Source organism: Lagenorhynchus albirostris, chromosome 2, assembly GCF_949774975.1.
Source record: "Lagenorhynchus albirostris chromosome 2, mLagAlb1.1, whole genome shotgun sequence".
In the NCBI taxonomy this organism is placed as follows: domain Eukaryota; kingdom Metazoa; phylum Chordata; class Mammalia; order Artiodactyla; family Delphinidae; genus Lagenorhynchus; species Lagenorhynchus albirostris.
Window position 1 is genome coordinate 185,575,985 of NC_083096.1, and position 27,674 is coordinate 185,603,658.

The 27,674-nt window shown below is 60.0% G+C and overlaps 2 protein-coding genes across 11 annotated transcripts in view; both read left to right on the forward strand.

Moving 5' to 3' along the window:
* The first annotated feature begins 226 nt into the window (after positions 1-226).
* On the forward strand, positions 227-11,009 carry NADK (NAD kinase). Of its 2 annotated transcripts, XM_060141700.1 has the most exons (11): positions 227-448; positions 1,456-1,539; positions 5,195-5,324; positions 5,626-5,734; positions 5,827-5,912; positions 6,993-7,095; positions 7,455-7,609; positions 7,780-7,879; positions 7,962-8,119; positions 8,775-8,857; positions 9,273-11,009. In XM_060141700.1, the coding sequence occupies exons 1-11, from the start codon at positions 276-278 to the stop codon at positions 9,484-9,486; spliced, it is 1,395 nt and encodes a 464-aa protein (XP_059997683.1). In that variant the 5' UTR covers positions 227-275; the 3' UTR covers positions 9,487-11,009. The 2 variants fall into 2 exon arrangements, with proteins under 2 accessions (XP_059997683.1, XP_059997684.1); XM_060141701.1 differs by lacking the exons at positions 227-448; positions 1,456-1,539 and adding an exon at positions 1,554-4,120 and having other exon boundaries at positions 7,950-8,119.
* A 7,123-nt stretch (positions 11,010-18,132) lies between these two features.
* LOC132515328 (cyclin-dependent kinase 11B) overlaps positions 18,133-27,674 on the forward strand; it is a 39,295-nt gene continuing 29,753 nt past the window's right edge. For 2 of the 9 annotated variants that reach the window (XR_009539138.1, XM_060141707.1), the window contains exons 1-3: positions 18,193-18,272; positions 20,672-20,932; positions 23,481-23,676. Coding sequence is in view for 5 of the 9 variants with exons in the window: in XM_060141707.1 (XP_059997690.1) it covers positions 23,542-23,676 (135 nt within the window). In the remaining 4 variants the exon portion in view is untranslated. Of the gene's footprint in view, positions 18,273-20,671; positions 20,933-23,480; positions 23,677-27,674 lie in introns of those variants that run through there. The other 7 variants (XM_060141706.1, XR_009539136.1, XR_009539137.1 and 4 more) reach the window with 7 other exon arrangements.

The window sequence follows — 27,674 nt, forward strand, 5'->3', positions numbered from 1 at the left end:
CCTTGGCACGTGGCCACACCGCAGCTTGGTAGACCCCTAGCTCTTCTGGATTCACTAAAAACCACAGGTAGATTCCCGAGTTCTTAAATATCTTTGGGATGGAAATAGACTATTGGCCAAGTCCTTTGGTAAGTTGGACATGAGTCATTTTTCCCGACAGGGCGGGTGTAGGTGTGTGTATACGTTGTTCTGTACACAGATATTTACTGTATTTTATTAAATCAAGGCCTCCGCGGTTTTCGGGCCGAAGTCCTCCTCGTCCATCGACTACAGAAATGGAACAAGAAACAGTCAGCGGGAGTGCGGAGCTGCGTGCAGAGGCGGCCTCCTACCGCTGCTCCGCGTGCCATGGTGACGAGGACTGGGGCCTGGGCCACCCCATCCGGGGCCGCGCCAAGTCCCGCAGCCTGTCGGCCGCGCCTGCCCTGGCCAGCACCCGCGAGTTCAGGTACCAGGCCTCCTCTGGGCCTGCGTGGGCGCTCAGACACACGAGGGGTGGGCGCGCTTGCTGCCACAGCTCCCAGAGGGCACCCCCACCCACCGTGCCCACACGCTGCGCAAGGTTGAGGCGCGTGGGTGGGGCCCGTGTGCCGTCAGCGGCACTGGGCAGGCCGGGCGGGCTGCGGCAGTGGCAGCCTCAGAGCCGTGAACGCCACCCGGGGTCTTGGGAGGAGCTGCCCGAGCCAGCACTGCCGCAGATGCAGGGGGCCCGGTGGACGGCACCCTCGCCTGCTGGGCAGCGGGCGGCCAGCTCCCAGCAGAAGCTTCCGTGCAGAGTCGTGTTGTCCTCCCGTTTTGGTGTCCCTGGCACTGCAGGGGGTGCGTCTCCGGGCGGGCGGCCTTGGCTGCTGGCTCTGTGGGGTGTCATGCCCGAAAGGGCACTGAACCTGGTGTGGTGGCAGCGGGTCAGAGGTGGCCTCCGTGGCCACAGTGCCCTGTGAGTCACTTTTCAGTTATTGGAAATGTTGGGTCACTCAAGTACTGCCTGTTTTTATTGAGAGCACAACTCAGAATGAGTATTTTTGTTAGAATCTTAATCTGGATAACTTGGGGATCGTTTCTGAAGTCTTGATTCCCAAGTATAGGCCCAAAAGCTCGTCTTCAAATAGACTCGCCCAGTCAAGAATTCAGATTCCCAGGCCCTTCCCCTGGGTTGAATCCCCTTGTTCTGGGGTGGGGCCTGGGCACCTGCACTGGTTTGGGGTCCTTGTTCTAAGGAGTATTTCTAAGTGTGCCCCCTCTAATGGCTACACGGACAGCATGTAGCCCTCCAGCCAGAGCTCTGGGGATCAGGGCAGGGTCTTCCAGGACTGTCACATCGGTGCTGGGCAGATGACGGAGTTTACATCATTTGGATTAAAAATATTTTGGAGAGTTTAACACAGTCTGTGCCTTGTCTACACGTGTGTGTCTTTCAGCCGACTGATGGCCCCTGCCCTGTGCCTCTCCCCACAGGAGGACCCGCTCGCTACACGGGCCGTGCCCAGTGACCACTTTTGGACCAAAGGCCTGCGTGCTGCAGAACCCCCAGACCATCATGTGAGTCTTCTGGGAGGCTCCACAGGGCTGTTGTCCAGGGGCCACTGGACTGTGGGAGGTTCTGGCTCGGGGGGCAGTGAGTGTGTCGGGCGGCTTCTGAGGCCCCAGGAGGCCACACGGCGCCGTCTCGGACTCGCTCGGGGCGAGAGAGTGGGTGCGGCCTGCTCCGTGGGCGCAGTGGGTCGGAGGGGCCTCGACTCGTGTTTAGAGTTAATTTGCTTTTTACAGGAAAAGCTCTAGGAGAGAAAAATAATGTATTTCATGCTAATGCATTTGGTGGGTCAAATATGTTTCTCTTAATTATTATTGAAATGCAGAGATGTCAGTTGGCATTTTTGAAAAGCTGAGTTTACTTGTTTGAGAGATACCCTGACTTGCGGGCACAATTTTTTTTTTCCTTTTCTTTTTTTTATGTAAGCTCTGTATTTTAGCGACAGCCTGAGGGCAGTGCAGCTTGGGGGCCCCTGGCCGTGCGGTGCTGGCTGAGAAACTATTTAGAAGCGAAGCAGTTCGGGCTGTTTCACTGGACACTTGAACCCAGCTCCCGTCTCTACCCGTCCAGCACCTCCTCCAGGTGCTGGATGGTTCCAAAGAGGGGAAAGCTTTGCTCCTTTGCTCTGTGTCGTGTGTGTCCTAGGGGAGAAAACACTCAAATGGCTTCGTGGCCACAAGAGCTTCGTGTTGAAACAGCAGAATTCCAGGTCGGCCCTGCCACTGTGCCTGGCGGTGGGCTCACCACCGAGTGGGCCGTCTGTGCCCCCTTCTTCTGGGGAGCCATGGCGGGTTCACCTTCTGGGGGGGGGTCAGACCAAGGGCCCAGGTGGGCTTCTGCGACTCACCGTCGGGGGGCCTTGCTCCCTGCATCTGTCTCCCCGTTCTCAGCACTGGCCCAGTGGGCAGACGGTGCCGGGCCCCCGGGGGCTGCTGTGCTTTGTGGACCCTGGTGACCCAAGGGCGGCCTGGGTACTGGGGTAACTGGTGTCAGTGCCTCTACCGTCCAGGTGCTGCCCTGGCTCTCTAGTCGCTGCTGCTGGACGCGGGCAGGTCCTGCCCACCTGCGGCGCCCACCCCCCAGTGCCCCACGTTTGCACTCCGCACAGCATCCACACTGGTAACCAGCCCCCCAGGCGCCCCACGCCCTGCTGTGTGCACTGCCCCAGACTGCCCTGCCTTGACCTTTTACCGCTGCCCGGGGGCCCCTCCCTGCCCTCCCTGGTCTTGGCAGTGCCGCTCCCTCCTCGTCACTCATGGCTCAGCATAAGTGCCGCCCTGGGTGGCCTCTGGCTATCCAGCCTTAATTGGCTGTCAGCTGCTCCCAGCCCATGTCACAGGTGTGTGTGTGTTTTGGCCTCGTGAACCTCGGGTGGGGTCTCGGGATGGCATCTGAGCTGCTCCCCGAGGTCAGGTGGGATCGTGGGGAGGGGTGCTCCGAGCAGAGCGGCAGGTGCTGCAGAAGCGTCTCCGAGGCCCTGCGTCCAGCACAGTCCTGCCCTGGGGGGACAGGACTCCACTCTCCATCTTGTCCCTGGCGCTCCCAACACCGTGGCTGGCGGGGCAGGGATTACGTGCTGACCTGACTTCCCCTGATGCTGAAAAGGAACATACTTAGAGGAGTTGACTGCAAGAATGCACTTCCTACTTCCTTCTCTCAGACCTCACCATGAATGTGTATTTTCTGTTATGTTGAAACGTGGAATTGCCAACATCTGACACCTTTGGCTTTTGAGACAGGGCTCAGATGGGTCCCCCGCTGAGCTGTCAGGCATCCCTGCCTCCCGTCCAGCCCCCAGAGCCTCTGTGCCAGGGAGGGGCCAGCACCGCTCTTTGCAGTGATCCAACAGGAAGTGACCAGTTGGTACCCGAGACGAGCCGATGGCGCTGTGGTGGCTCTGGCTGGGCGCGGCTGAGTCTCGGGTCTTGAAGGGCCGTGAGTCCGGCCCACCTGGTCAGTGGAGGGGGGGCTTCATCATCCACCTGGGCAGCCAGGCAGACTTCCGCTGACCCGCCTGCCCTCCCTCCAGGCCCCAGGGCCAGGTGGAGTGGCAGGAGGCCCGCGAGTGCCCGCCCCTCCACCTGCGGGCCCCTCCCACGGGCCAAGCCGGTTCCGCAGCCCAGCGCTGTCGTCCGCGGCTGGACGGGGCCCATCCTGACCGCCCAGGGCGTCAGAACTTGGCGCCCAGCCTCTGAAGAGCAGGCGTCTGAGGTCTGGCCTCTTTGCTGTTAAAGGCGATTGGACAAGAGGATGGTGTGAACAGTAAGAAGATCAAATACAGTTCATTTGGTTTGATTTTTCATTTTAGGAAGTTCTGTTGACTTGTTGTTTTATACAACCTTTAACAAGTTACAGTATGTTTTGCTCTCAGTTTTGAGGGTACAGAAAGCAGGGTTGTGGTGCAGTTGCACATTTGGGGAGTCTGGGGGAGGTGGTTTGCATGGCACTCCCGCTGTCAGTCAAGCGTGACCGAGATGCTGGGCACCAAGCACCGCCCTCTGCTGAGCCGCGCGTGTGACCCGGGCTGGTGGAGACCCTGGCAGAGGAGGTCATGAGTGACCCCTGCCCTCGCAGAAACGCCTGGAAAGGGTGAGTGATGGTCAGTCAGTCCCAGCCTGGGGCCAGGGACCCACTGCCCTTTTCATGGTTCACGTCACGGTTTGGAGAGTTGCTGTTGGGGTCGTCAGGTTTTCAGGGAGGCCGCAGCCACAGGGTGTGACCTGGAGCAGTTGTCTTGATTGGGGAACTTGCGTCTGAAGGGAAGTCACTGCCTGCAGCCTTCAGGACTGTTTCCCAACAGGCGGAGGGGTGTGCTGCCAGGCCGGGCGGGCGCCTGCCGGGTGCCCACAGCGGTCGGAGTCCTGGCAGGGCTCGGCCTCGGGACCTCCGCCCCTCAGGGAGGATCTGCTGCCCGCAGACCGTAACAGCCCCCCAGCGCTAGGGGCCAAGGCCAGGCGCCACAGAACTTGCAGAGCTGTTGTTGGCAGGCAGGCCCAGCTGACTTTTTTTGGATTTTGCTTTTATTATTTGAGCAGGTTTAGGTTTAGGTTTGCAGCAGAAGTGAGGAGAAGGTACAGAGATTTCTCATGCCCCCCCCGCCCCCCCCCAGCCAGCCCTTCATCGACATCCTCGCAGAGGGTGCACCTGTTACACACGACGAACCTGTACTGACACATCGTGTCACCCACATTCCCTAGTTGACACCAGGGTCCCTCCGTGCGGTGCGTCCTGTGCTTTGGACACACGTGACAACACGTGCCCACTGCTGAAATCTCTAGAGCAGTCTCACTGCCCCACATCCTGCCATTGACTTTAAAACGGGTGGCTTTTAACTGTGAAAGTTACGGTCACCTGAGTTGCTCACACAGTGGTGTGGACGTGGGGCTGTGCCCCTCTTGCGAGTCAGCAGGAGGCCTGGGTCCCCCGGGACAGAGTCCCCATCTGTTGGGTCCGGGTGCGTGTGGGGTTTCCTCCGCAGCAGGTCCCCGAGTGAGCCTTGTTCCAGAGGAGCCGCGGGCAGGGCTGCAGCCGGGCAGCCAGAGGGGGGGCACCGCGCTGAGTGCCCCGAGCGCCCGCTCCGGCTCGGGGATCGGCCGCGCTGGCGCGGGAGACACACTCCGGGGATGGCCCAGGGCCAGTGCGAACGCTCGTCTCCCCTCAAAGGCACATCCAGGACCCTGCCAGCCAGCGGCTGACGTGGAACAAGTCCCCAAAGAGCGTCCTCGTCATCAAGAAGATCCGGGACGCCAGCCTGCTCCAGCCCTTCAAGGAGCTCTGCGTGTACCTGATGGAGGTGAGCAGGGGTGGCCGCGGGGCTGGGGTCAGGCCGGCTCCCGCCTGGGGCTCCAGGGCTCTGATCCTGGGGCTGCTCAAGTCAGAAGGCTCTGTAACCCAGCGTCACCGAGCCTCCAGCAGCTCAGCAGCGTGTGAAGTGAGAAAGCGGCCGCGCTTTGTCACCGAGACAGAGCTGCTGCCGCCCACCCCCCACCCAGCATCGTGCAAGGCCAAGCAAGGCAGGAAGGAGGCTCCGTGAAGACCGGCCCGCCCTGGCCTGGCTCGTACTGGCAGGGCTGACTCGCCCATGTCCCTTCCAGGAAAACAACATGATCGTGTACGTGGAGAAGAAGGTTCTGGAGGACCCCGCCATCGTGAGTGATGACCACTTTGGGCCAGTGAAGAGGAAGTTCTGCACCTTCAGAGAAGGCGAGTTGTCCCGTGGGGCCTCGCCCATGTGGCCATGCCTGGAAGCATCGGGGGTGTTTGACGGCTCTTCTGTGTCTGCCTTGTTTTTCTAGATTACGATGACATCTCCAACCAGATTGATCTCATCATTTGCCTGGGAGGAGACGGGACCCTGCTGTACGCCTCGTCGCTCTTCCAGGTGAGGCCCCCAGATGCTGCCTGAGGATGGCGAGGGGAGGCAGCGACACAGCAAGTTTGCAAACGATACCAAGTGCTGCATCTGCTGTCCGGTGCTAGACACTGTGACAGGCCAGGCGTTTCCATGCACCTCGAGGTGCCGGTGCACCAGAAGGGGGGGCCTGAGGGTGGGGCTGGGGGCGGGGCATGGCCTGGGGGCGGGGCATCCCCCAGAGGAGCCGGCATGTGGGGCCGAGTTGGTGGATGAGTGTCCGGGGCAGGTGAGGGCAGCGGCTACAGGCCAAGTGTCCGGGGGGTCAGGGGAGCCCTGTGGAGGCCGCAGACCGCCAGGGTCTGCCCAGGAGCCCACCCTCACGCTCCTCAAGGCAGGGCTCCTGGAGTGACCAGGCCGAGGTGTGTTAGAAGGTCAGATGTGGCCTCCAGAGAGCGGCCTGGAAGTGGGCAGGACGGCCAGCAGGGCAGGAGGGTAGGGCCCGGCGGGGCCTGGGGCCTCACATCCGACGGTGTGAACCCGCTGAGGCTAGAAGGCCGCAGCATTCGTGACCGGCAGAGGACGAGGGCGAGGGTCCTGGGGCTGTCCCGCCTCCTCAGAGCTGCCCATTCTTCCTCACCTCCCACTGTGGGAGCCCCTCCTCACCCGCCTGCCCCTCCCTCCTCAGCGGAAGCAGCATGCGGGGGGCTGCAGTGCCGCCCCGTTAGGGTCCCCGAGTCCCATCCTAGGCCCTCTGCCCCCGGCTGCCCCCACTCCTCTCCAGCAGCTCTGTCGAGGTCTCCCCGCCGCTCCCTCCTGTCTGCCGTGGCCGGTGGGCTGGTCCGTCCCGCCGCCTCCGTTTCTCGTCAGCTGCCCACACCGCTCTTCCCCTGGCCTCCCTGACTCCTCGCGGGCCGAGTGCCGTCACCCCAAGGAGCCCTGCCCCACTGCAGCACGGCAGCCCCACCGACCACGCCGGGCGCCGACCCTGCACTCCCGTGCCCGCCCCTCCCAGGGGTAGTCGGGGTGCGGGTCGCTCCGGGCTGGGGACGGCTCGGGTGGCTTTCGAGTGCACTGGCCAGCTGAGTGACTTGCCTCATTGGCTCACAGGGCAGCGTGCCTCCGGTCATGGCGTTCCACCTGGGCTCCCTGGGCTTCCTGACCCCCTTCAACTTCGAGAACTTTCAGTCCCAAGTTACTCAGGTGATACAGGGTGAGTCAGAATGTTCCAGAACCCACGAGCAGTTCTGAACATGGGATCATCTTATGGGATTTGGGGGCTTTTTTAACAATGCAAAGAGCAACACTTGAGTGTTTCGGGATTCAGAGAATTCTAAATTTTGAACGAGTCAGACGTTTTTTCTTAACAGTGAGAAGTTTGAGCTGATCACGGGTTTAGGCTACCATACGTGTCGAGTAGCAGTGAATTGATTTTCACAGAAGCACAGGGTGTTGCCCTCCATTTGGGAGAAGAAAGGGGGGTCCCTGGTCGATGGGAGGGTCTCTCTTCCTGCAGTACCACCGCCCCCATCCCTGCTGACCTCCCTGGGTGTGACCCCTGCTGGCCCCCAGGGAACGCAGCTGTTGTTCTCCGGAGCCGGCTGAAGGTCAGGGTTGTGAAGGAGCTCCGAGGGAAGAAGGTGGCCGTCCCCAACGGGATCAGCGAGAACGGGGTGCTGGCCGCAGCCCTGGACGCAGAGGTCGGGAAGCAGGTCATGCAGTACCAGGTCTGTGGGTCTGTCCCCCACAGGGCTCAGGGCCTCGCCCTCGGGCAGGGGGTACAGGGTGGCGGCTTTGGTCTGGACACCCCCCAGCCCTGTCCTCGGGACCTTCCAGGGAGCCCAGGAGCAGCTCGGTGCTGCCCGGCCCCCTCAGCTTGCGGTGACCTCACCCACAGGTCTTAAACGAGGTGGTGATAGACAGAGGCCCATCCTCATACCTGTCCAACGTGGACGTCTACCTGGATGGGCACCTCATCACCACGGTGCAGGGCGACGGTAGGTGGGCGTCAGGCCCGCCTGGGGGCTGCACGTGGGGTGGGGGCGGGCGCTTGACCGTGACCCTCAGCCTGTCCCGCAGGCGTGATCGTCTCCACCCCAACGGGCAGCACAGCGTACGCAGCCGCCGCCGGGGCCTCCATGATCCACCCCAACGTGCCAGCCATCATGATCACGCCCATCTGCCCCCACTCGCTGTCCTTCCGGCCCATCGTGGTTCCTGCAGGGGTCGAGCTGAAGGTCGGAGCCCACCCCCACCCCACCCCCGCCGCCCTTGTCGGCTGGAGCCGGTGCGGGGCCTGCGGTGCTGACCTCCTGCCTTGCTGGGTGCCGGAGGGGCTGTATCCACCCTGGCCTCCATCGTGTGGCCCGTGCCCCAGGGGTCCGGTTGGCGGGGGTGGTGCTGAGAGCCGGGCCAGCCCTTCAGGTGGGCTCTCAGCCTGAGTGGGTGGGGACAGGCCTTGCTGGAGGGGATGGGGGCCCACAGGTGAGGAACGGCCGCTGCCCGGCGTGTCCCCCACGGCGTGTCCTGGCGTCTCACTGGCCCTGCCGCCCTTCCACGTCCACTCTTCTTCCCCTGCCCCTTGCCCCCCACTGCAGGCCACCCCCAGACCAGTGAGTCCCTGATGTGAGCCCTGGTGGGTGGAGCTGCGTTTGCTGGACGCAGAGAGCTGCGGGGGGTGGGGGGTGGGGGGCGATGCTAGAGCCAGGCCCCTGGGGCTGGGGTCAGCACGACGCAAGTTAATGTTTTCACAGCCTGGAACTGACCTTGGCACGTGGTGGGCATTGGGGGCGCCCGTGAGGTTCCTCCCGGCCGGTGCTGTCCCCCCGGGGTAGGGTCCACAGCGCTCGGCTGCGCTCAGGTAGCCCACACCTGTCCTGCTTGACCCGTCAGATCATGCTGTCACCGGAAGCAAGGAACACTGTGTGGGTGTCCTTCGATGGACGAAAGAGACAGGAGGTCCGCCACGGAGACAGGTGTGTGGGCCACGGGGCTGCAGCGGGTGGGGCAGGTGGGCTGAGGGCCCATCCCTGGTTCTCGAGAGATCGTGTCGTGGACCTGTGCCTGGGGTGACGGCGCCCTGCCAGCCGTTCCCACTGCGTATCCTTCCGCCACCCTGCTCCTTGGGGTCCCTCTGGACCTGGGTACGTCGAGGGGGTCCGTGGTTCTGTCCTGGGGGGCACAAGAGCACCACTGAGCCCCCAGTTCCTGGCTGTTCTCAGGACCAGACCGGAAAGTGGCACCGTAGGACCTGGGGCCAGGCTTTGCAGCAGGTGGTGTGAGCAGAGCTGAGGTGGTCCCCAGCCAGACCAGGGAGGGGTCTTGCCCTGGGGGGGCGGGCCAGGCGCGCAGCGGTTCTAGGAGGGCCACGGTGCATCTCTCCTGCTTCAGCGTCAGCATCACTACCTCTCGCTACCCGCTCCCCTCCATCTGTGTCCGCGACCCCGTGAGCGACTGGTTTGAGAGCCTGGCACAGTGTCTGCACTGGAACGTGCGGAAGAAGCAAGCCCACTTCGCGGAGGACGAGGAGGACGCGCACGAGGAGGATGGGGCGGGGAGCCAGGCCTGCGGTCCTGCCGTCTGCACTCGGGACGGGCGGACCTGAGCGCGTCGTGAGCACCACGGGCCCAGCGCCAGTGGCAGGTGCCGCACCACGTGTCTGGCCAGAGGAAGGGCCTGCAATCTGCCTTTTGTCGACCAGATCAGCTGTTTTTAACGTTTTAAATCTGACTTTTCTGCATTTCTAAACAAGTGAGCAGACCAGGAGCTCTGAGGTCAGCCCAGGCGCACTCACCCTGCGTGTGGACAGAGCCCGGCCCCAGGCAGGGACGACCGAGCCTGGTGGGCTCCTTGTAGTTCCTTGTGAGGAAACTTCCATAAATCAGTCTACTGAGATTCAGAGGGGATCAGAATGAATGGGTCTATCCTATGGTCTTGAAAATAAATGTCTCACGGCCAAAAATCCTTCAGCTCCCACGACTTCCCCTGAAGCCACTCGGGGGGACGCTTCTGCCGAGAGCAGGTTGGCTGCCAGGACAGATGGGTCCCCAGGCCCCGGTCTCCTCCCCCGCTTCAGGGTGACCGGCACTGGCGGGGCGAGGGTTCAGACCGCACACATTCCTCGGGAAGCAGGGACGCACCTCCCCACCCTGGAAGGTGTTCTCGATTCTGTGTCTACTTTTTAGAGATTCTTTTATTCTGAAAGTGCTTACGTACAGATTTTGTTGTGTACACTTTGAGAATTCGGCGAGAAGGGAGTTTGTGCTGTGAAGTGGGACCATCCTGTGCAGCCCGCGCGACCGTCCGGAGAGCTGGGCGACTTGCTCAGAGCGCCTGGCGCTTGGCGGGCCGGGAGGTGTTGAAGCTGCTCTTGCTTCTCCCCGGGGGCCTGGCTTCGAGGGCGTGCCCGTCGCTCCAGCCCCCGCGCCTCCATCGCTGGCTGCCTGGGGCTGGGGCCGCCTGGAGTCTGGTGGGAGCAGTGGCTCACGGGGGGCGTGTGGCCCTGGCCCCGCTTACTGTCGCCTAATGGGCTTCCTATTTTTGAGTAACTGTTTTCTTTCTGGGTTGCGTTTTCTCCTGTTAAATTGGCCAGAACAGAAGGGATGGGGGCCCGTCATTTCTTGGACTTCCTTCTGGTGGGACGGGGCCGGGGGGCGCTGTGCTTTGCCCGCTTGGAGGGTCACGGGCTGATGGAAGGGCATCCAGGGTCTCCAGGGCGGGCCCTGCGGCCTGAGCACCGTGGCCACCGTCCGTGTGTGTATCAAGTGCTGTTGCCTCGCGTGCCTGTGTGGGCAGCTCAGCCGGTGCTGGGCACGGAGGTCGGTTCCCACCCTCTGCCCGCGAGTTCGGGCACAGTGGGCAGCCCGCTCGGCCTCCCATGGGCTGAGGGGGCGACACTCCCAGCTTTAGGCCCAGAAAAGAGTAGCATTCAGAACGCAGGTTACTCGTTCAGACAACAGAGCCAGTGTAGACCAAGTCCTGAAGCGTGACAGGGAATGAACTAGGAAACTTTGGGTTTTTGAAATCAATTCTTAATGTTTCATATTGTTAATATCTTGAAAATTTGTTAAATGTTGAAAGCCTTATTACTATTTTCAGATTCTTTCAATAAACAGGCTTGTTTAAAAAGTTGGGTCAAGTGACAACTTAATTTAGCTCTTTGTAACCAACACCAAGATGCTGAGGAGGGTGGACCAGGCTTGGGGAGCCCAGATGCGCTGAGCCTGCCCTTGGCCCACCCATAGGTAGTGGGTTGCGCTCCAGCAGTCCCCCCCACACCCCAGTCATGTCCTGTCCCGAGTGCTCTGGGGTCAGGCTTCAGGGCCGGTCCTGCAGGGAGGAGCCCAAGGCCTGGGCCGAGGGTGCCCTGCAGAGGCCGGTGGGGCACGTGCCCCGGCCTGGAGCTCCCCCCTCCCTCCTCCCCTGCCGCCCGCTCCGGCTCTGGGTCTCCCTCCCTCCCTCCCTCCCAGACCTGGGCAGAGGTGGGGCCAGGCTCTTCCAGGAGCCAGAGCAGGTGCTGCGGACACAGCCTTGTGGGCTGGAGCCTGGCAAGAGATGGGACGAGCGTCCCTGCAAGCACTGCTGCGAGGCCACCGTGGGCAGACACGGTGGACGCCCGGGCAGCGGAGTGGCCCCCGCCCTCCTGTCGGGATCTAGGCGGATGCGTGGGCGCGGCCTCTTCCTGCCCAGGCGTCTTGGCGGCTGGAAGGCATCTGCTGTCCCTCTGCTGTGGGGCTGGGTGGGCGGTGTGTCCGCTGGGAGGTGCCTGTGACCACAGTCAGTTGCACGGGCGGCGGGGCAGGGCGGGGGCGCTGCCGGGGCCTGAGGCTCTCCAAACTCGAGGCGGCCGTGCACGGACCCCAAGCTAGGCCCTGCTGCTCCAGGAACAGAGTGTCTGTCTACTTGAGGGCAGGAGTCAGCCCGGCCAGCTGGGGTCTCTGGGCCAGAGGGGCAGGCTCACCGTGGACAGAGACACTGCCCGCAGGATCGCGCTCCTTGGCAAAGGCTGTTGACCCCTGAACCTTGGATCTTCTGGGCTTTGTGGAGCACATTGAAGGGGATGCGGAGCCCAGGTCCCAGAGGCCACAGGACAGGGGACCCAAGACGTCTCCTGACCTGGCCGGTGGGGCATTTCTGTGGGCCAGGCCTGAGGTCCCTCGAAGCTTCTGGTCTTCAGGGCGGTGGCCTTGGAAACCTCTTCTGGCCTTTCCTGGCCTGTGTCTGAGCAGCGCCGGGGCCAGACCTCACCCAAGGCCTCAGTGCTGGGCGCCCACCCAGCTGGCCTCCCCTCTCTCTCAGGTCAGGCTCCGCATCCAGCAGTTCCTGCCCCGTGGTGGCCGGGGCCTGTCCTGCTGAGGTTCCCACACCTGGGAGCCACTGAGTACCAGGACCTGGGAAGTCTGCCTGGGGGGCCAGCTGGGGGTGAGAGCAGTTGTGGAGATGGAGGCCAAGTGGCGCGGTGGGTGGAGGCCTGTTGGAGAAGCCCAGAGGATGGGGGGTGCGGGGGGGGGGACCATGAACTCGAGTCACCACAGGGGGCAGGGTTGGCCACTGCCGGCACATTTCACCCCAGAAAGGTCCAGGCCAGAGCTTGGGCCACCTCAGAATCTGGAAACGCTGAGGATTTGGTGGAAGAGGTGAGGTCAGTGTGGGCCAGGCCGAGGAGCGGGTGAAGCCCGCGGAGGACAGCGGGGACGGGGTTGGTCTGTGCCCCGCACCCTGCGGGGAGGGCCTCCTGCCCCCAGAAGCTCAGGACAGGCAGCCACGGGGACAGAGGCACGGCCTGACCTCAGCCGGCTTCCTGGGAGCTCGGTGAGGCCCGTAGGTGCCCTGGACTCTCCCAGACGCTGGCCTGAAGCAGCAAGGGGGCGGCTCCCCAGCCCTGTGGTTTTGCTTGCATGACCTTTGGCCCCAGCCCCAGGGGGAAGAGGTTTTAGGTGCCCTCCCTGCTCTGCCAGTGCCCCCGGCCCGTGGAGTCCAGAGGCTGAGCCCCAAGGTCAGGCTAAAGTGGGGGTGGGAGGCAGGGGTCACGCCGCAGCATGTGTGGAGGGGTACCCAAAGGGCAGCCAGGGAGGCTGCACATCTCTGGTTTGGGGACAGGCCTGGGCTCGGGCCCAGGTGTCGCGAACCTGAGCGACTTTGGCTGCAGACTCCCTGTTTCCTCATCTGCTGCTCAGTGGGCAAGTTCCAGAGGCCTTAGCGGCTGCTGCTGCCCCACCCCGAGTGGGTCTCACTGAGGGACCTTCGGGCACAGCCCTCGCACTGGACGGGGTTCTGGCCCCCTGGGGCAGCCTGCTGAGGTGATGGCCAGGATGACAAGTGAGTAGACATCACCCACGGGACCAGGGGCAGCGTCCAGAAAGGCTGCTTGGCCGTCCCAGGCTGTGGGCATCCCGGCTGGACCCAGAGCCTGGGAAGGACACTCGGGAAGGAACCAGAGGCCTCGACTCCACAGCCCAGTGACCTGGGGATGGCCAGGGGCCCTGCTGGGTGGGCCAGGGCTGAGTTTGGAGGGGCCAGGCCCAGGCAGACCCCACCGGCCTCACCTGCTGGTGAGGCTCCCCTCCTCCGGGCACTGCCCCCTGGATGGGTCTGAAGGCCACACGCTCAGGATCATAATTACATCTGTGAAATCCCTTCCCAGTGGACCGAATAACGGGTCCCCCCCGCCCCCGAGAAGCCTGGAGCAGACTCAGCTCCTGATGCCTTGGGTGCCCAGTGGCCCACATGGGCTGCCGGCCTGAAGCCCCCGTCCCCCCTCCTGCCCTGGCAGCTCCAACGGCGCCCCCAGCACTGACCACTCCGCCTGCCTTCCTCCCAGAGCAAGCTAATTACAGGGGGTAAGCAAGGGCGCCCAAGAGCACCCCGAGGTGGTGAGGCCTAACAAATGGTGATTGTTTAAAAGAAAGAGAACCCCTGGGGCTTAACGTGGAGCCCTCAGAACGTGGGCCCAGAGGCACCCCCGGCCCAGCGAGGGGCTGCCATCAGGAGGCCAGGCGCCTAGGAAGCAGCGTCGTGCGGGTCAGTGCTTCCTGGCGATTTTGGCGGTGCGGCTGGAGGGACGAGGGGGGCTCCCCCACAATTCCTCCCGGGACCCCGTGCTCTGGGCCTTGTGGGCTCCCAGGCCCAGGTCCACACCTCCTGCTGTCCTCACCGTCCCCTGGGAACTTGGGCTCCTCCAGGCCCGCAAGTCACCAACCCACCTGACTGCAGCCATCACGTCAGACCATGGCCCAGATGCAGACTGAGCCTGTGAGAAGGGGGCTGGGGCGGGGGGCTGGACTGGGAGAGGCCGGCAGATGCCACGAGGAGAGGCAGGCTGGCCGGCGTGGGGCTCCTTCATGAGAGCCGCTTCCTAACAAGTTTGTGTCTAATGTGCAAATCAGCAAAGAGGCTGAAATGGTCACATTTGAAGCTGACAAGGGTGTGAAGAATCCTGGCCGGCCTAAAGTCTTTCAACCCCAAATTCTGCTTCTTGGAATCCAGTCAAAGGAAGAAGTGGAAACTCCAGCAAATGCAGATAAAACCACTCAGACCCCTTCCCTGATACTGGAAGTCAGACACGGCCCAGCGGTGAAACGACTCGCTACCTGCAGCAGTGTCTCCTGCAGTGTTTAGAGAAGACTTATGTGAAAATTAACAAAGGGGAACCTCAACTAAAATGCAGTCGGGAGGCCAGAAGGGTAAGCTCTCAGGCAGGTGCCCCTGGGCCTCAACACAGATCCCAGCAGGCGGAGAGTCCCTTGCACCTGCGGCCAGAAGCAGATACTTCACTGCCACCAGCAGGAGGAAGGACGATGTCCCCCGCCTGGCGGCCTCTCAGCCAATGAAAAGCCACCACCCAGTTCCTCCAGTAGACTGTTTATAACAACTTGCCCTTCTCCTCTGCTTCACCAGACTTGCTTGTGGTTCACCGTAGCTGCCTGTCCTGAACTTCACTTCTTTGCTGCTGCCAAATCAACCCGTTTTGCTGGTAAAATAACTGGCTGTTTTATTGTTTTTGGTGAAAAACTGTTAGCAGGACAAAGAAAAAAGGGCAGGATACAAACTCTGGGAGTGTGACCATGGAGCAAAGCCTTCCTCGGGCAGTGGCTGGAGGCCTGGGTCGAACAGTCCTCCATGCTGGGGTGCCTGGTCCAGGAGGGGAAGGTGCCTAGGTTCCCCTGACATCATTTCAGAATTGTTAAAACGCACTGTCTCAGATAAAATGCAAGAAAGATTCTGCTATAAAGGTTTTTTTTTAATTTATTTATTTTATGTATTTATTTTTGGCTGCGTTGGGTCTTCGTTGCTGCGTGTGGGCTTTCTCTAGTTGCAGCGAGCGGGGGCTATTCTTCATTGGGGTGCGCGGGCTTCTCACTGCAGTGGCTTCTCTTGTCGCGAAGCATGGGTTCTAGGCGCGCGGGCTTCAGTAGTTGTAGCTCGCGGGCTTCCGTAGTTGCAGCTCGCGGGCTCTAGAGTGCAGGCTCGGTAGTTGTGGCGCACGGGCTTAGCTGCTCCTCGGCATGTGGGATCTTCCTGGACCAGGGCTCAAACCCGTGTCCCCTGCATTGGCAGGTGAATTCTTAACCACTGTGCCACCAGGGAAGCCCCGCTATAAAGTTTTGGATACTTTTTATACATTTCCTTTTGAAATTCTTGACTACAAGTAACTAACTCACTGATCACCACAAGTAACTCACTGAGGCCTGAACTGCAGCTCGCGGCCCCAGCCCCACCTGTGCACGCGCAGGGGTGGGCAGACACCACCATTAATTAACTGACCCTCTGGCCAAGACCTAAAGGAGAAATTTTATTAATTTTAAAATAATGTGAAGAGGGACTTCCCTGGTGGCACAGTGGTTAAGAATCCACCTGCCGATGCAGGGGACACAGGTTTGAGCCTTGGTTCGGGAAGATCCCACATGCCGCGGAGCAACTAAGCCCGCGAGCCACAACTACTGAGCCCGTGTGCCACAACTACTGAAGCCCGCGCACACGAGCAGCCATCGCAATGAGAAGCCCACGCACCACAACGAAGAGTAGCCCCTGCTCGCCGCAACTAGAGAAAGTCCGCGCGCAGCAATGAAGACCCAACGCAGCCAAAAATAATAAAAATAAAAAACAAAATTATTAAAATAATGTGAAGAAAAATATGTGAAAGTTTGACCAAAAAGTAGGCTTTAAGCAGAGCCCATTAGCTGTACCCTTGCTCCTGAAAATATCACCTCACACCGGTCAGAATGGGCATCATCAGAAAATCTACAAACAGCAAATGCTGGAGAGGGTGTGGAGAAAAGGGAACCCTCTTGCGCTGTTGGTGGGAATGTAAATTGATACAGCTACTATGGAGACCAGTATGGAGGTTCCTTAAAAAACTAAAAATAGAACTACTGCAATCCCACTACTGGGCATATACCTTGAGAAAACCATAATTCAAAAAGAGTCATGTACCGCAATGTTCATTGCATCTCTATTTACAATAGCCAGGACATGGAAGCAACCTAAGGGTCCATCGACAGATGAATGGATAAAGAAGATGTGGCACATATATACAATGGAATATTAGCCATAAAAAGAAACGAAATTGACTCATTTGTAGTGAGGTGGATGGACCTAGAGTCTATCATACAGAGTGAAGTAAGTCAGAAAGAGAAAAACAGATATCATATATTAATGCATATATGTGGAACCTAGAAAAATGGTACAGATGAACCGGTTTGCAGGGCAGAAATTGAGACAGAGATGTGGAGAACAAACGTATGGACACCAAGGGGGGAAAGGGGCGGTGGGGTGGGGGTGGGGGTTGATGAATTGGGCGATTGGGATTGACATGTATACACTGGTGTGTATAAAATTGATGACTAATAAGAATCTGCTGTATAAAAAATAAAATTAAATTAAAAATTTTTTTAAAAAACAGAAAATAAAAAATAAAATAAGCTACAAGGACATATTGCACAACACAGGGAATATAGGCTATATTTTATAGGAACTATAAATGGAGCATAACCTTTAAAAATTGTGAATCATTATATTGCACACCTGTAACATATAACATTGCACACCAACTATACTTCAATTTAAAAAAGAAAACAACACTAACATTCTGAGATTTCCTCTCTCCCGATAATTAAATCACCACAAAAAGACAGATAATATGTGAATCTGACGTTGAAAGAGAAGCAGGAGGAGATACATATACCAAAAAAAAAAAAAAGCCCATTAGCTGTACCCTTGCCCCTTAAAATCATGTTAAAAAGTAAGCGGGGAGGAGAACCGGTCTGGGCAGGTGCTCCGCAGCGGATGCGACCATCCCAGCGCAGCCCGCCGCTCACCTGGGCCGAGGTCACGCCCCCAGGCGGAGCTCCACACAGCTTGGCCAATCAGCGCCCTCTCCAGGGGCGTGGCCTCGGGGTCCAGGTGCCCCTAGAGCTCCTCTGATGCTAGGATGCTGGGAAGACAGACACTCCCTCTATCTTTCCTCTTCTAAAGGAGGCGTGTTGAGGCTAGAATTTCTGTCCCTTGAAACCAAAACTCGGAGGGCGGCCCCTTAGGGACTTATAGGTCCACGAACTGGTCGCCCCTCCTGGGCCGCGGTGGTACGGCCCGGAAGGTACCAAGGGGAGGACGGAGGGGGTCGCCGTCTGGGCTGAAGTGGTACGCCAGAGGATATCGCGAGGGGGCGCCATCGCTCCCCCCCCATCTGGGCGGAGGTGGTACAGCCCGGAAGGTGTCAAGGGGGAAAACCGCGAGGGGCGGCAGCCGAGGTGGTACGGCCCAGAAGGTACCAAGGCCGCGGGGACCGCCTTCGCCCCACCCCCGCCTGGGCTGAAGTGGTACAGCCCGAAGGGTGCCAAGGGGATGACGATGGGGGTCGCCGTCACCCATGATCACCACCCCGGCCTGGGCTGAAGTGCTACGGCCAAGAGGGTGCCAAGGGGACGACAGCGGGGGAGAATCAACCAGTAGCGTGGCCCCTCCACCGGCTCAGCAGCGGCGGCAGAGAAGCCCAGACGCTCAGGACAAAGCGGAACGAGCCCCGCGGGCCAGCGGGGAGCCGTGGCTGGTTTCCGGCGCGTCACTTCCAGCTCATGGCTTCCGGGGCCGGTAGCGGCACTTCCGCCCCGCTTCGCCCCGCCCCCGTGCCCGCCCCACCGCCCGCAGGGATCGGGGTGGGGGTGGGGTCTGTTTGGGGCCCGCCCACCGGGCCCGACCCGCAGGCTTTCGCGCGGGGAGCCGCAGTCGCCGAGACGTGGGCGGGTCGCCGTGTGGAGGCGGGGGCGACGGGGCCTCGGGTGACCGCGTCCTTCGCCCCGGCGCGCTGAAACTCCGCCCGGATGCGGCTGCGGGTCCCGGTGCACGTCCCCGAGGCTGCGGGGCCCGCGCGGCGTCTAGCCCGGGGACTTCTCGGTGGGTGAAGCGCTGAATTAAGCTGGCGGGGTGGGTCGCCTGCGGGGGTCGCCCTTTGCGTCTGGGCCGAAGTTCTCCCCACTAGCCACCTCCCTTCCCCGGCCCAGGACCCTCTGCGGGCGCGGCCGCTGGGCCACCCCAGGACCTTGGCACGCGCGCGCCTGGGCGTCCGACGCCGCCGGGGGGCACAGTCCCTCGCGCCTTCACGACCGGTCCGCTCCGTCAGCGTCCACCGCATGGAGTTCCCGCCCCACCTCGCAGGTGTCCGCTCGGACCCCAGGCCTCCACGGCCGGCGCCGCGTTCCCGTCCCGGGTCCGCACGGCGCCTGAGGCGGGGCGGCTGGGCACAGGTGCGGCGGGGCTTTGGGGTCTCCGGAGCGGGTGGGGGGAGCCGCGCCCGGGTCGTGGGGGTGGGCTGTCAGAGGCGGGATGGGGGGGCACCGGGTCGGGTGTCCTTGCGTTTTAGCCCCCCCTCCCGCCGATGCCCCCCCGAAGTGGGGCATGGCCTCCGAGCGGCAGGTGCAACCGCTTCCGAAAGAACCGGGTAAAGATGCTCCGTCCGATCCGGAACCAAAGGGCGCGATCGCCCGCAAATTCATTGCAGTTGGTGTCTTTCTATGCAGGATTTTAGAAAACTGGAAATTATATAATGACTAACATCCTGCCGGGCGCTGGTCCTAGCGGACTGTTACTTTGTAAATTGGAGTGGGAAACTCCCAGTCAGGCCCAGAGCTAAGACTTCATTGTAGTCCTCAGGTGACTTTCCTGTAGCGGGTTTTACGGGGCCTGTGGGGTCCAGGCAGTGCCCCCGCCCCACCGCCCCAAGCTCATCTTCTGAAGCCTTGAGGACCTTGCTCACCTACCGCCGCTGTATAAAAAAGAGAGAAAAAAAAATGCTATTTAGAGGCAGACTCTTTGTTTAGTGGCTTAAAGTTCTTTGTTTTTTAGTAGAGTGCAATGTACTTTACCAAAAATCTTTAAACTTGTAAGTAACATTGTAAAGCAGAATAAAACAATATTAAACAGCATGAAAAGGAACATTAAGGGAGGGAATAGGAAAGTTTTTACATTACAGAAGTCCATATTCTTTTTAAAGTTTTTTTTTTAATTGAAGTACAGTTGATTTACAATGTTGTGTTAGTTTCTGGTGTACAGCAGTGATTCAGTTATACACACACATTCTTTTTCAGATTCTTTTCCATTCCATTACAGGTTATTACAAGATATTGATTGTAGTTCCCTGTGCTATATACAGGTCCTTGTTGTTAAGAAATCCATGTTCAGTGCACATAAATTAGAAAATGAAGAGGAGCCCAAACGCAAACGAAATGTGAAGGACCTGAGATTCTGCTCCCAGAGCTGGCCACAGTTGGTAACTTCGCCTGTGTGCTTCTGAACCATTTGTACTTTTTAAACGGGAACATACTGTGCAGAGGGCTTGTAACTCTGCTCTCACTTAATCTATGACAAATCTATTTTTGTCAAAACTTGCAGGGCTACAGTGTCCCATTATGTGACAGGGTTTGTTACAAATTTCTTATCTGACACTTGGCTAGTGTCAGCTTCTTAGTCTTAAAAACAAAGCTTTTGAACATCCTTGTATGTACAGTCTTGGGCCTTTGTTGGATTATTTCTTTAGGATAAATCCCTGGAGGTGGAATTTCTGAATTAGTGTATAAAATTTGTAGACTTTAAGTATATTTTGTCTAAACTGCCCTGCTGACAATTTGAACCAACCTAGATTTCCTCACCAGGCATTTGAGAACATCTTGAGTTGTTTGTTGGAGAACAGGGACTCTTGACCCCAGGCTGACAGGCCCTAGAATTTAAGGGTCTACGGAACTGGATGGGAAAGTTGACATCTTCATTTTCGCTAACCTCCACGCAAACTTCCCTTCGGTGGAGAATGTGCCGTGGTGGTCCTGCCCCCCACCCCGTTTCAGAACCAGGCACCCTCCCCGTGGGTCGTGAGCCCGCGCTGCAGGGCTGGCGGAGGCTGGGCCGTTCAGGCCGTGGGAGAGGGGGCTCAGCGCCTGCACGTGACGGAAGTGTCACAGGTGTGCTTCTCGCTACGTGTCGCTGACCTGGTTTCCTTTCAGTCCCACGTGTGCACCCTCTTCTGAAGACAGCTCTAGGCAGGAGTAAAGTTAAGAGTCAACCCTGGCCTCGTGAGCCACCTACTCCGTGCTGGGTGGAAAAGGCTACGTTTCGGTTCTTGTTATTTGTGCTATAATCTGAGAGGGCAATAATTCAGACCTTTGTCACCAAGGGCCTGGGCGGGGAGCAGTGCCCCACGAGCCCTGCGTTCAGCCCTGTCCGCCCTGTTTCCAGGCCGACCTGGAAGGTGGGGTCAGTTTTTCGTTGTCAGATTGGGGCCGCTGACCTTCGGTCTTTCGCAGGATGAGAATTGCTTCTCGTGGAGGCACCTGGAGTCACGGGGGCTGAGAAAGAAGAACGGGCGGTGGAAACACGAGCCGGAGCTGGGGAGGGCAGCTGGGGTCTCCGCGGGGCTGGCTGAGCCACACCTGCTGGGCTCTGGGCCGCTGACACCTGGCCGCTGCCGGCCTCCATGTGCGATGCCCAGCACAGCCGCGCGGGGCTTCGCCGCAGCCAGGAGCGGGCCTTCTGCTCAGGATCGGCGCTGCGGCCGGTAACCAGTGGTAAGTGCTGCGGTCACGTGCCCGCCCACCATCCGGGCAGAGAGGGCCTGGCCGGCCGTCCGCCGTGGCTATTGCAGGACGTTTCTCGTCCTCACTCCTGGGCCAAGTCTACAGCACACGTTCATTCTCCGATGGGTGGCCGGTCGCACTTCCCAGCCGTCATGACGGGCACTCCCACTCTGGACGCTCTCGCAGGACTTCCCTGGGGGAACCTCGAGAGTGGAAGTGCTGATGTGTAGGGTGCGCAGGCGCGTGGCTCTCAAGAGGCTGCCATGCCATTTCCGCAAGTGCTCGTACCAGCCGCCCTGGAGCCGTGTCTGGGGGCCTCTGGATCCACACCTTCCAGCAGCTCTGGGTGTTGTCAGACCTGATGGTTTTTGGCAGTGGGGGTGGGTGGTGTGTCCAGCTCCCTGACCGCTGGTGAGGTCGACCCCCGTGGTGGGACGTGACCTTGCCTCCCTCCCCGCATTCTCACCTTCTGTAGCCCCTCCCCTCGAGGCCGGCCTTCTAATGAGCTCCGAACAGCAAACCAGCAAACGAGAAGGGGACGAGGTTACAAAAAGACTCGGGCCTCCTCGGGCGCTTTCTCTCAGCCGTTCCAATGCAGGCCAGGTGCCGGCTGCGGGCGGCCCCGCGGAGGGGTCTTCCCCCAACAGCTGGCCGGGGGTTGCGCGTGTGGGCTTGGAAGCAGGCGCCCCGGCCTTCGGGTGAGGCCTCGGCCCCTCCTGCCATCGTGACGGCCAACTGCCCAGCACAGCTGCTGCCAGAGTCCCGACCAGAGAAGCTTGCGGGGTCGTAGGTGTGTCATTGCTCTGTGCCGCCGGGTGTGCGGTGCCGCGTTACACGGCGCTGGAGGGCTGATAAGCATCCTCTCTCGTGCTTATCGGCCGTTTGGAAACGCTCTCCTGCGCTGGTGCTTTTGCCCACATTTCCTATTAAGTTGTAGGAATCCGTTCCCTCTCCTTTGTCACGTCCTAACTGCCTCCTCCAGGTTGTCGCTTTGTCATTTAGTGTGTTCGTGTTACAATACGTTATAGTGCGTTTCGATGGCACAGAAGCTCTTAGTTTAGCCAACACAGTCTGTTTTATTTATATTTTCCTTTATGGGCATTGGTTTAAGATATTCTTTTTCAGGAGTTCGCTGCTGGTCCAGTGGTCAGGACTCAGCGCTTTCACTGCTGGGCCCGGGTTCAATCCCTGGTCGGGGAACTGAGATCCTGCAAGCTGTGTGGTGCGGGCAGAAAAAAAAAAGACACTCTTTTCCTATACCAGAATCAGGAATATATTCTCTTACATTCTCCTCTAAACGTAAGGGTTTACACAGCTGCATTTCACAGACAGGCTGCGCAGGTTCAAGCCCTGAACTGTGGCCAGAGGCCGTTTCCCCACTTCATGTGTCTCACACGGGTGACAGCGTCCCTCCGCAAGGGTTGTTGTGAAGATTCATTGAGTTAATATGTGTGAGATGCTCGGTCAGACCCTACCTGCTTCCTAGGAAGTGCTCTGTGGGTGTTGCTAATCGTTATTTGTCTAGAATTGTGAGATCAGGGTCCAGTTTGTTTTCTCTGGTGTGGATAACGGCCATCCTAGCATCAGCGACAGTGGCCTCCCTTCTCCAACGAGCCACAGCCCCACTCTGTCTTGGACCAGAATTCTGCTTGTGCGGAGTCTCTGGGCCTCCGTTCCAATTTGTTTACTTGTTTCTGCGCCGATACAGCACGTGACCTGGAATCCTCCTATCTGGATAGGCGCCTCCCCCTTCTCCTCCTTCTTCAAGGAAGTTTCCTGTCTTCTCCCCTTTGGACCTCCATCGAGTGCCCTTTGTTACTAACACGTACCTTGTAGGGATACACTTTGAGACTAAATATTCTGTTATTTCTAAATTTTCACCCAGCCCGAGTCGATTGTTAGTGTGATCATGGGCATGGTCGCCAAACGGAGATTTTCTAATTGCATCAGTCATCTGACTTTGTAACAGAAGGAAGTGCTTTCTCCTTTCCCCGTTTAGTGATCGTGGTGGATGTGTGGCTTCTAACCCTTTGCTATTATTTACTTTCTCTCTCAAACTGCATCCCTCACGCTGGCCCCTGTGTCCTTCTGATAAGTCCCCATCACCCTAGGAGCCCTCCCTCTCCTTCTGGCCCAGTTCCTGCCCCAGCCCTGGCATCAGCCGTTCCTCCAAGGAGGCTGGTTCAGCCCAGCAGAGAATGAGACTTAGGAGCCGGCTGTGCTGCTGGGGGCGTCCCTGCCTCCAGGCCTCCCGGGGCGGGGGGGGGCAGCGGCCTGCACAGGCGTCCTGCGGCCACCCCTCCTTCCCCGCAGCGCACACCCTTGTCTGCCGCACCTCGCCTGCCTGGGGTGTGTCTGGAGCCTGCGCGTGTTCTCCGCGCCGCTGGCGCAGTTACTGGCCGGCTTCCTGCCCTTCGCTCTTCAGTGGGATGACGTTGTTCACCCGAGTGGTGGTTTGGTTCGGGTAGTTCTGTCTGTATTGCACGTTAGAGATTTTTGGTTTTAGAGATGTCATTGATTTGATCATTTTTGGTTCCAGACGGCGTGAATGTTGGAAAGGTGCGTGGCGTTGGCAGGATCTGCGCGTTGTGGATGCTGTAATGGTCTGCAGCCCCTGGCCTGGTGTCCTCTGCCGTCCATCCTCCTCTCCTCGGCTTTCGACGCCTGCGTTTTCTCACCGTCAGATCTGCACCTGTGGCAGGGAAACTGCAGCGGTGCCGGGTTCAGCGCCTCAGGTCAGGGAGACATGGTGTCTGTCTCGTTCCTGGTGGTTCCCACTTTGGTGGCTCCGTGGAGGGGCATCCGCTCGTTTCTCCGGGGGGTAAAGTTGTGATTGACCCTGGTCACCAGTTAACACCTCGCAGGGAAATAGTCGGAGGACACCGTAGTTTCATTCAGCAGTGGGACGTTTCCTCTCTAGTCTTGCCATGTTTTCATCCCGCTGATTTATTCCTGACAGTTTCTTCGTCTGTTTGTCTGCACGACTGCATCCTGTCCATCTGTCCCTCCTGGAGCAGCCAGGAGGCGGTTTCTCCCCCACTGGCAGCCTGCGGGCCAGGTGGTCTCTGATCTTTGATCTTCACCTGTCCTCAGGCTGAGTCGTGGAAGCTTTTCCCCAGGCGCCTTGCCTCTCCTTCTGGTGGCTGGGCTGTGGATGGGGCCGCTTTGGCCCTTGTGGGCTGTGTCCAGAAGCAGGACCCCCGGTCACGTTGGTGGCTGCGTCCTTGATGCCCGCCACCTCGAGCTCCCCGTGTGCTTCTGGGGGCCTTCGGAGCCTCCACGTCAAGTCCTGTCCTGAGTCGGATCTTCTTGGGAGCCCGGGGCCCCTGGTGAGATTTCCACTTCTGCCACCCTGGTCTTGATCCCCAGGGACCCTGTTCTGGTGACTTTCAAAGCAGCACGTCCTGCTTGCCGGTGGGCACTCGGCTCCCCCTGCCCCGTCTCCTGCCTTGGCTCAGCTCCCAGGGCACTGAAGGGTGACCAGAAGCTCGGGCTGCTCAGCTGCTTTCTCCGTCAAGGCCTCTCCTTGGGGCCCTGATTTCTGTCCTCAAGGTCTGTCCCGTGCCTGTTGAATTCCCCAGAGAAGGGTCTTCTGGCGTCCGGCCTGGAGGGCCACCCGCCCTGGTCTCTGCTTTCCCTGCCACCTCGGCCTCCATCACAGCCCAGGGGCCTCGTTCACTGCCTGGTCTCCGCCGCTTCTCTGTAGTGGCCCCTCCTTATTCCAGCCCCCCGGCCCCACCCCCGGAGCCGCTGGAGGAGCCCTCCAGGCCTCAGACCCCCATCGCCTGACGAAGCAAAAGCAAGCAAACAACTAGGAACCCTGGTGTGACTTGGGGAGTCTTGTCGAGAAGGAGCAAGACAGGACCGTCCATTCCCAGGTTGATTTCATCTGTCTGTTTGTTTGGGGGCTGGGCCACGCGGCTTGCGGGATCTTAGTTCCCCGACCAGGGATTGCACCCCGGGCCACTGCGGTGAGAGCGCAGAGTCCCAACCAGTGGGCCGCCAGGGAAGTCCCGTGATTTCACTTTTTAAGACATTCAAAGCCCTTGTGCTGACTCCAGAGGCATTTGGACTCCTTCCGGAAACTACACACACGGACGTTGCCGACCCCTCCTGCTGCACGCGAAAGTGGGGGGATCTGCCTGTCCCTTGGCTGTCGCGTCCTCGGTCACCAGGCTGGGTGGGCTGCTTGTGGGCTGTCGATGGTCAGGAAGAGGTCACGCGCTGGAGGGAGCCTGAGCATCCGTCCTGGGCTCCCTGGGCCCTGCTCTGGACGCAGTGGACAGCAGTGCTGGTCTGTGATGGAGCGCCTGCTGCCTTCCAGTCCGGAACCTGCGGCAGGACACAGAAAGCTCCTGGCACCACCTGAGACCAGGTCACCAAGGGCAGACGGTCCGGGAGGCTCTGGTCTGAACAGGCATCTGTCTCCCCAGGTGCTGCCTGGCTCTTTTTCATGTATAAATCCTCAGCTTTCGGAACGGCCTAGAAAACAGCGCGACGCCCGCCATGCTTGCCCGCTTGCGTCCCCTGTCCTTGCGGCCCAACCCAGACCCACCCCACCCCCAGCTTGAGTTCCCAGTTCTTTGCTCTTAACAGCACTTTCTGTGCTTTTATTTCTAATGACATGTTGTGTCTGGACACACTTGAGTGCACTGGTGGCGCTGTGTCGTGTGTCTCCTTCCGCGACTCGGCCTCAGCATTTCCGACGGCTGTAAGGTTTGCCCATCACCCATCGCCCGTGTGCGGCTTCCCTCTGCCCGCTGTGGGCATCCATCCCCACCCGCTGCCATCCGCGTCCCTGTCGACAGGCGCCTAGGTTCTGTTTGGCTTTTGTTTTGCTGCTGGCAAAAAAGTGCCGTGTTGACCCCATCTGACGGACGCTCTGTCCCCGTGCCATCCCGGCCACAGGCTCTGCTGACTCTTTCTTACGTTCCCTGTCACTTGCGGTGACTCCTGAAAGGTCCCATCCCCACCGTTTCGGTCTGAATCTGTTTGCGTCTGTGCTGCCACCTGCTTTCAGCCTGGGACAGTCGGGAGGCACTGGAGCCTCGTGTGCTGGGTGGGCGGGGGTGTGTGTGTGATGGATTCTGCTTCTTCAGAGGCCGCCAACACCCTCCACCCTCGGGGCAGATGGAGCAGAACCTCCAGGGCGGGTAAGGGTACAGCCCAGCACGATGACCTCGGGGGTCGTGGGTGCCCCGTGGGCGCAGACACAGCAGAAACACAAGGAACGACCTGCACAGGACGGACGTGGTGGACGGTCTGGGGCCCGGTGTGGTCAGCAGTGGGGATGAGTCCCTTGTGGCTTGTTCATCCAGTGAAATACCACACCGTCACCAGGTGAGCGGCAGCTGTGGAACTGCACGGACCCGTCTTTGTTTCAAAGCAGCTTCTTGTTGAGGAAGGAGAGCGGGCGCCCCAGGGCCTCGGGGCTCAGCAGCGGAGCTCTGGCGTCGGGCCAGAGCTCCTTGAGCTGCAGAGAAGGAGGCGGAGGCCCGGCTGGCGGTGCTGCCTGGGAAGCTGTGAGTTTCCCAGACGGAAACCGAGTGGAGAGCGTCGGGGGAAGCGCCTGCACCTTGCCTCCAGCCTCGTTTTGTGACGAGCGAGAGGAAGGGCGATGGGGCCCTCCCCGGGTGCTTCTGGAGCGTCACCTCGCCAACAGGTTTGCTTTTGGGGCCTCAGCGGTGGCGTCGGGGCTTGTGTGACAAACACCGGGTCTGGGGCCCTGAAGAGAGGGGCTTGGCGCCGTCGGTGGGCCTGACGGGGGCTCCCTTAAGAGGCAGAGCCCCCGTGGCCAGTGGGAGCTGTGCCCTGGGGGGGCCCGGCTGCAGGGCTGGGCATCCAGACGGGGTCAGCCAGGGGCCCGGGGGTGGGGCGCCATCTCTCTGCTCTCGGGGATCCCGAGCCATACACGGGCTTTGTTCCTGTGTTTTCCGTCCACCCGCAGCTGGGCCCCTGTTCCCAGCTGGGGGGCAGCACGGGCTCCCCATACCCCCGCTGGGCCACAGCCGGTCCAGCCCACGGAGGTGCAGCTCCCAGCAGGGTGTGGCCCAGAGAGGACGGCGGGACCGGGCTGGGAAGAGGAAGGAGGACGGGGCGTTAGCGGAGATCTGGCCCCGTCAGCGCCCAGAGGGCTCGAAGGGCTCGTGTGTATCGCGGGGGCAGTGGGGGCCCACGGGAGGACCTCGTGCATTCGTCGTGGTCGGGGGTGCGTTTGGGGAGCTGCCCTGGTGTCCCGAGGGTCGGGGTGCATGTCAGGCCTGGGTGCCCACCGGGACCTGGTGCTGCTGAGCTTGTGGGGTGACTGAGAGCACTGGGTGGACACGGGGAGCTGGGGGGCTGCTCAGCCAGGAGCCTGGCTTCAGGTGGGGTCAGGGAGTCACAAGTCTGTCTGGGTCACGCATGCCTGGAAGTTAGGTTAAAGCACAACGGGCGCCCCCCGAATGTCAGCATCGGAGGGACGAGGACATAGGCAGCCAGCTTGGCTGCCTAGAGGTGGGGGCAGGGGGCTGGGAACTGCGGTTTGGTGTCACGGAGGAGGAGTGGCCAGGGCTCCTGAGCTGGGCAGGTGGTCGTCACTGGGATGCTGCTTAAAGCCAGAACTGGGATTTCCCTGGCGGTCCAGTGGTTAGGACTCAGCGCTTTCACCACCAAGGGCACGCATTCAATCCCTGGTCGGGGAACTAAGATCCCACAAGCTGCGTGGCGTGGCCAAAAAAATAAATTAAAAAAA

Bases quoted from the DNA above. Each gene is read 5' to 3' on its own strand.
- NADK (XM_060141700.1), top strand. From the start codon at position 276: ATGGAACAAGAAACAGTCAGCGGGAGTGCGGAGCTGCGTGCAGAGGCG. The intron at 5,913-6,992 runs GTGAGGCCCCCA...ATTGGCTCACAG, and splicing joins ACGCCTCGTCGCTCTTCCAG to GGCAGCGTGCCTCCGGTCAT. The intron at 7,880-7,961 runs GTAGGTGGGCGT...CCTGTCCCGCAG, and splicing joins CACCACGGTGCAGGGCGACG to GCGTGATCGTCTCCACCCCA.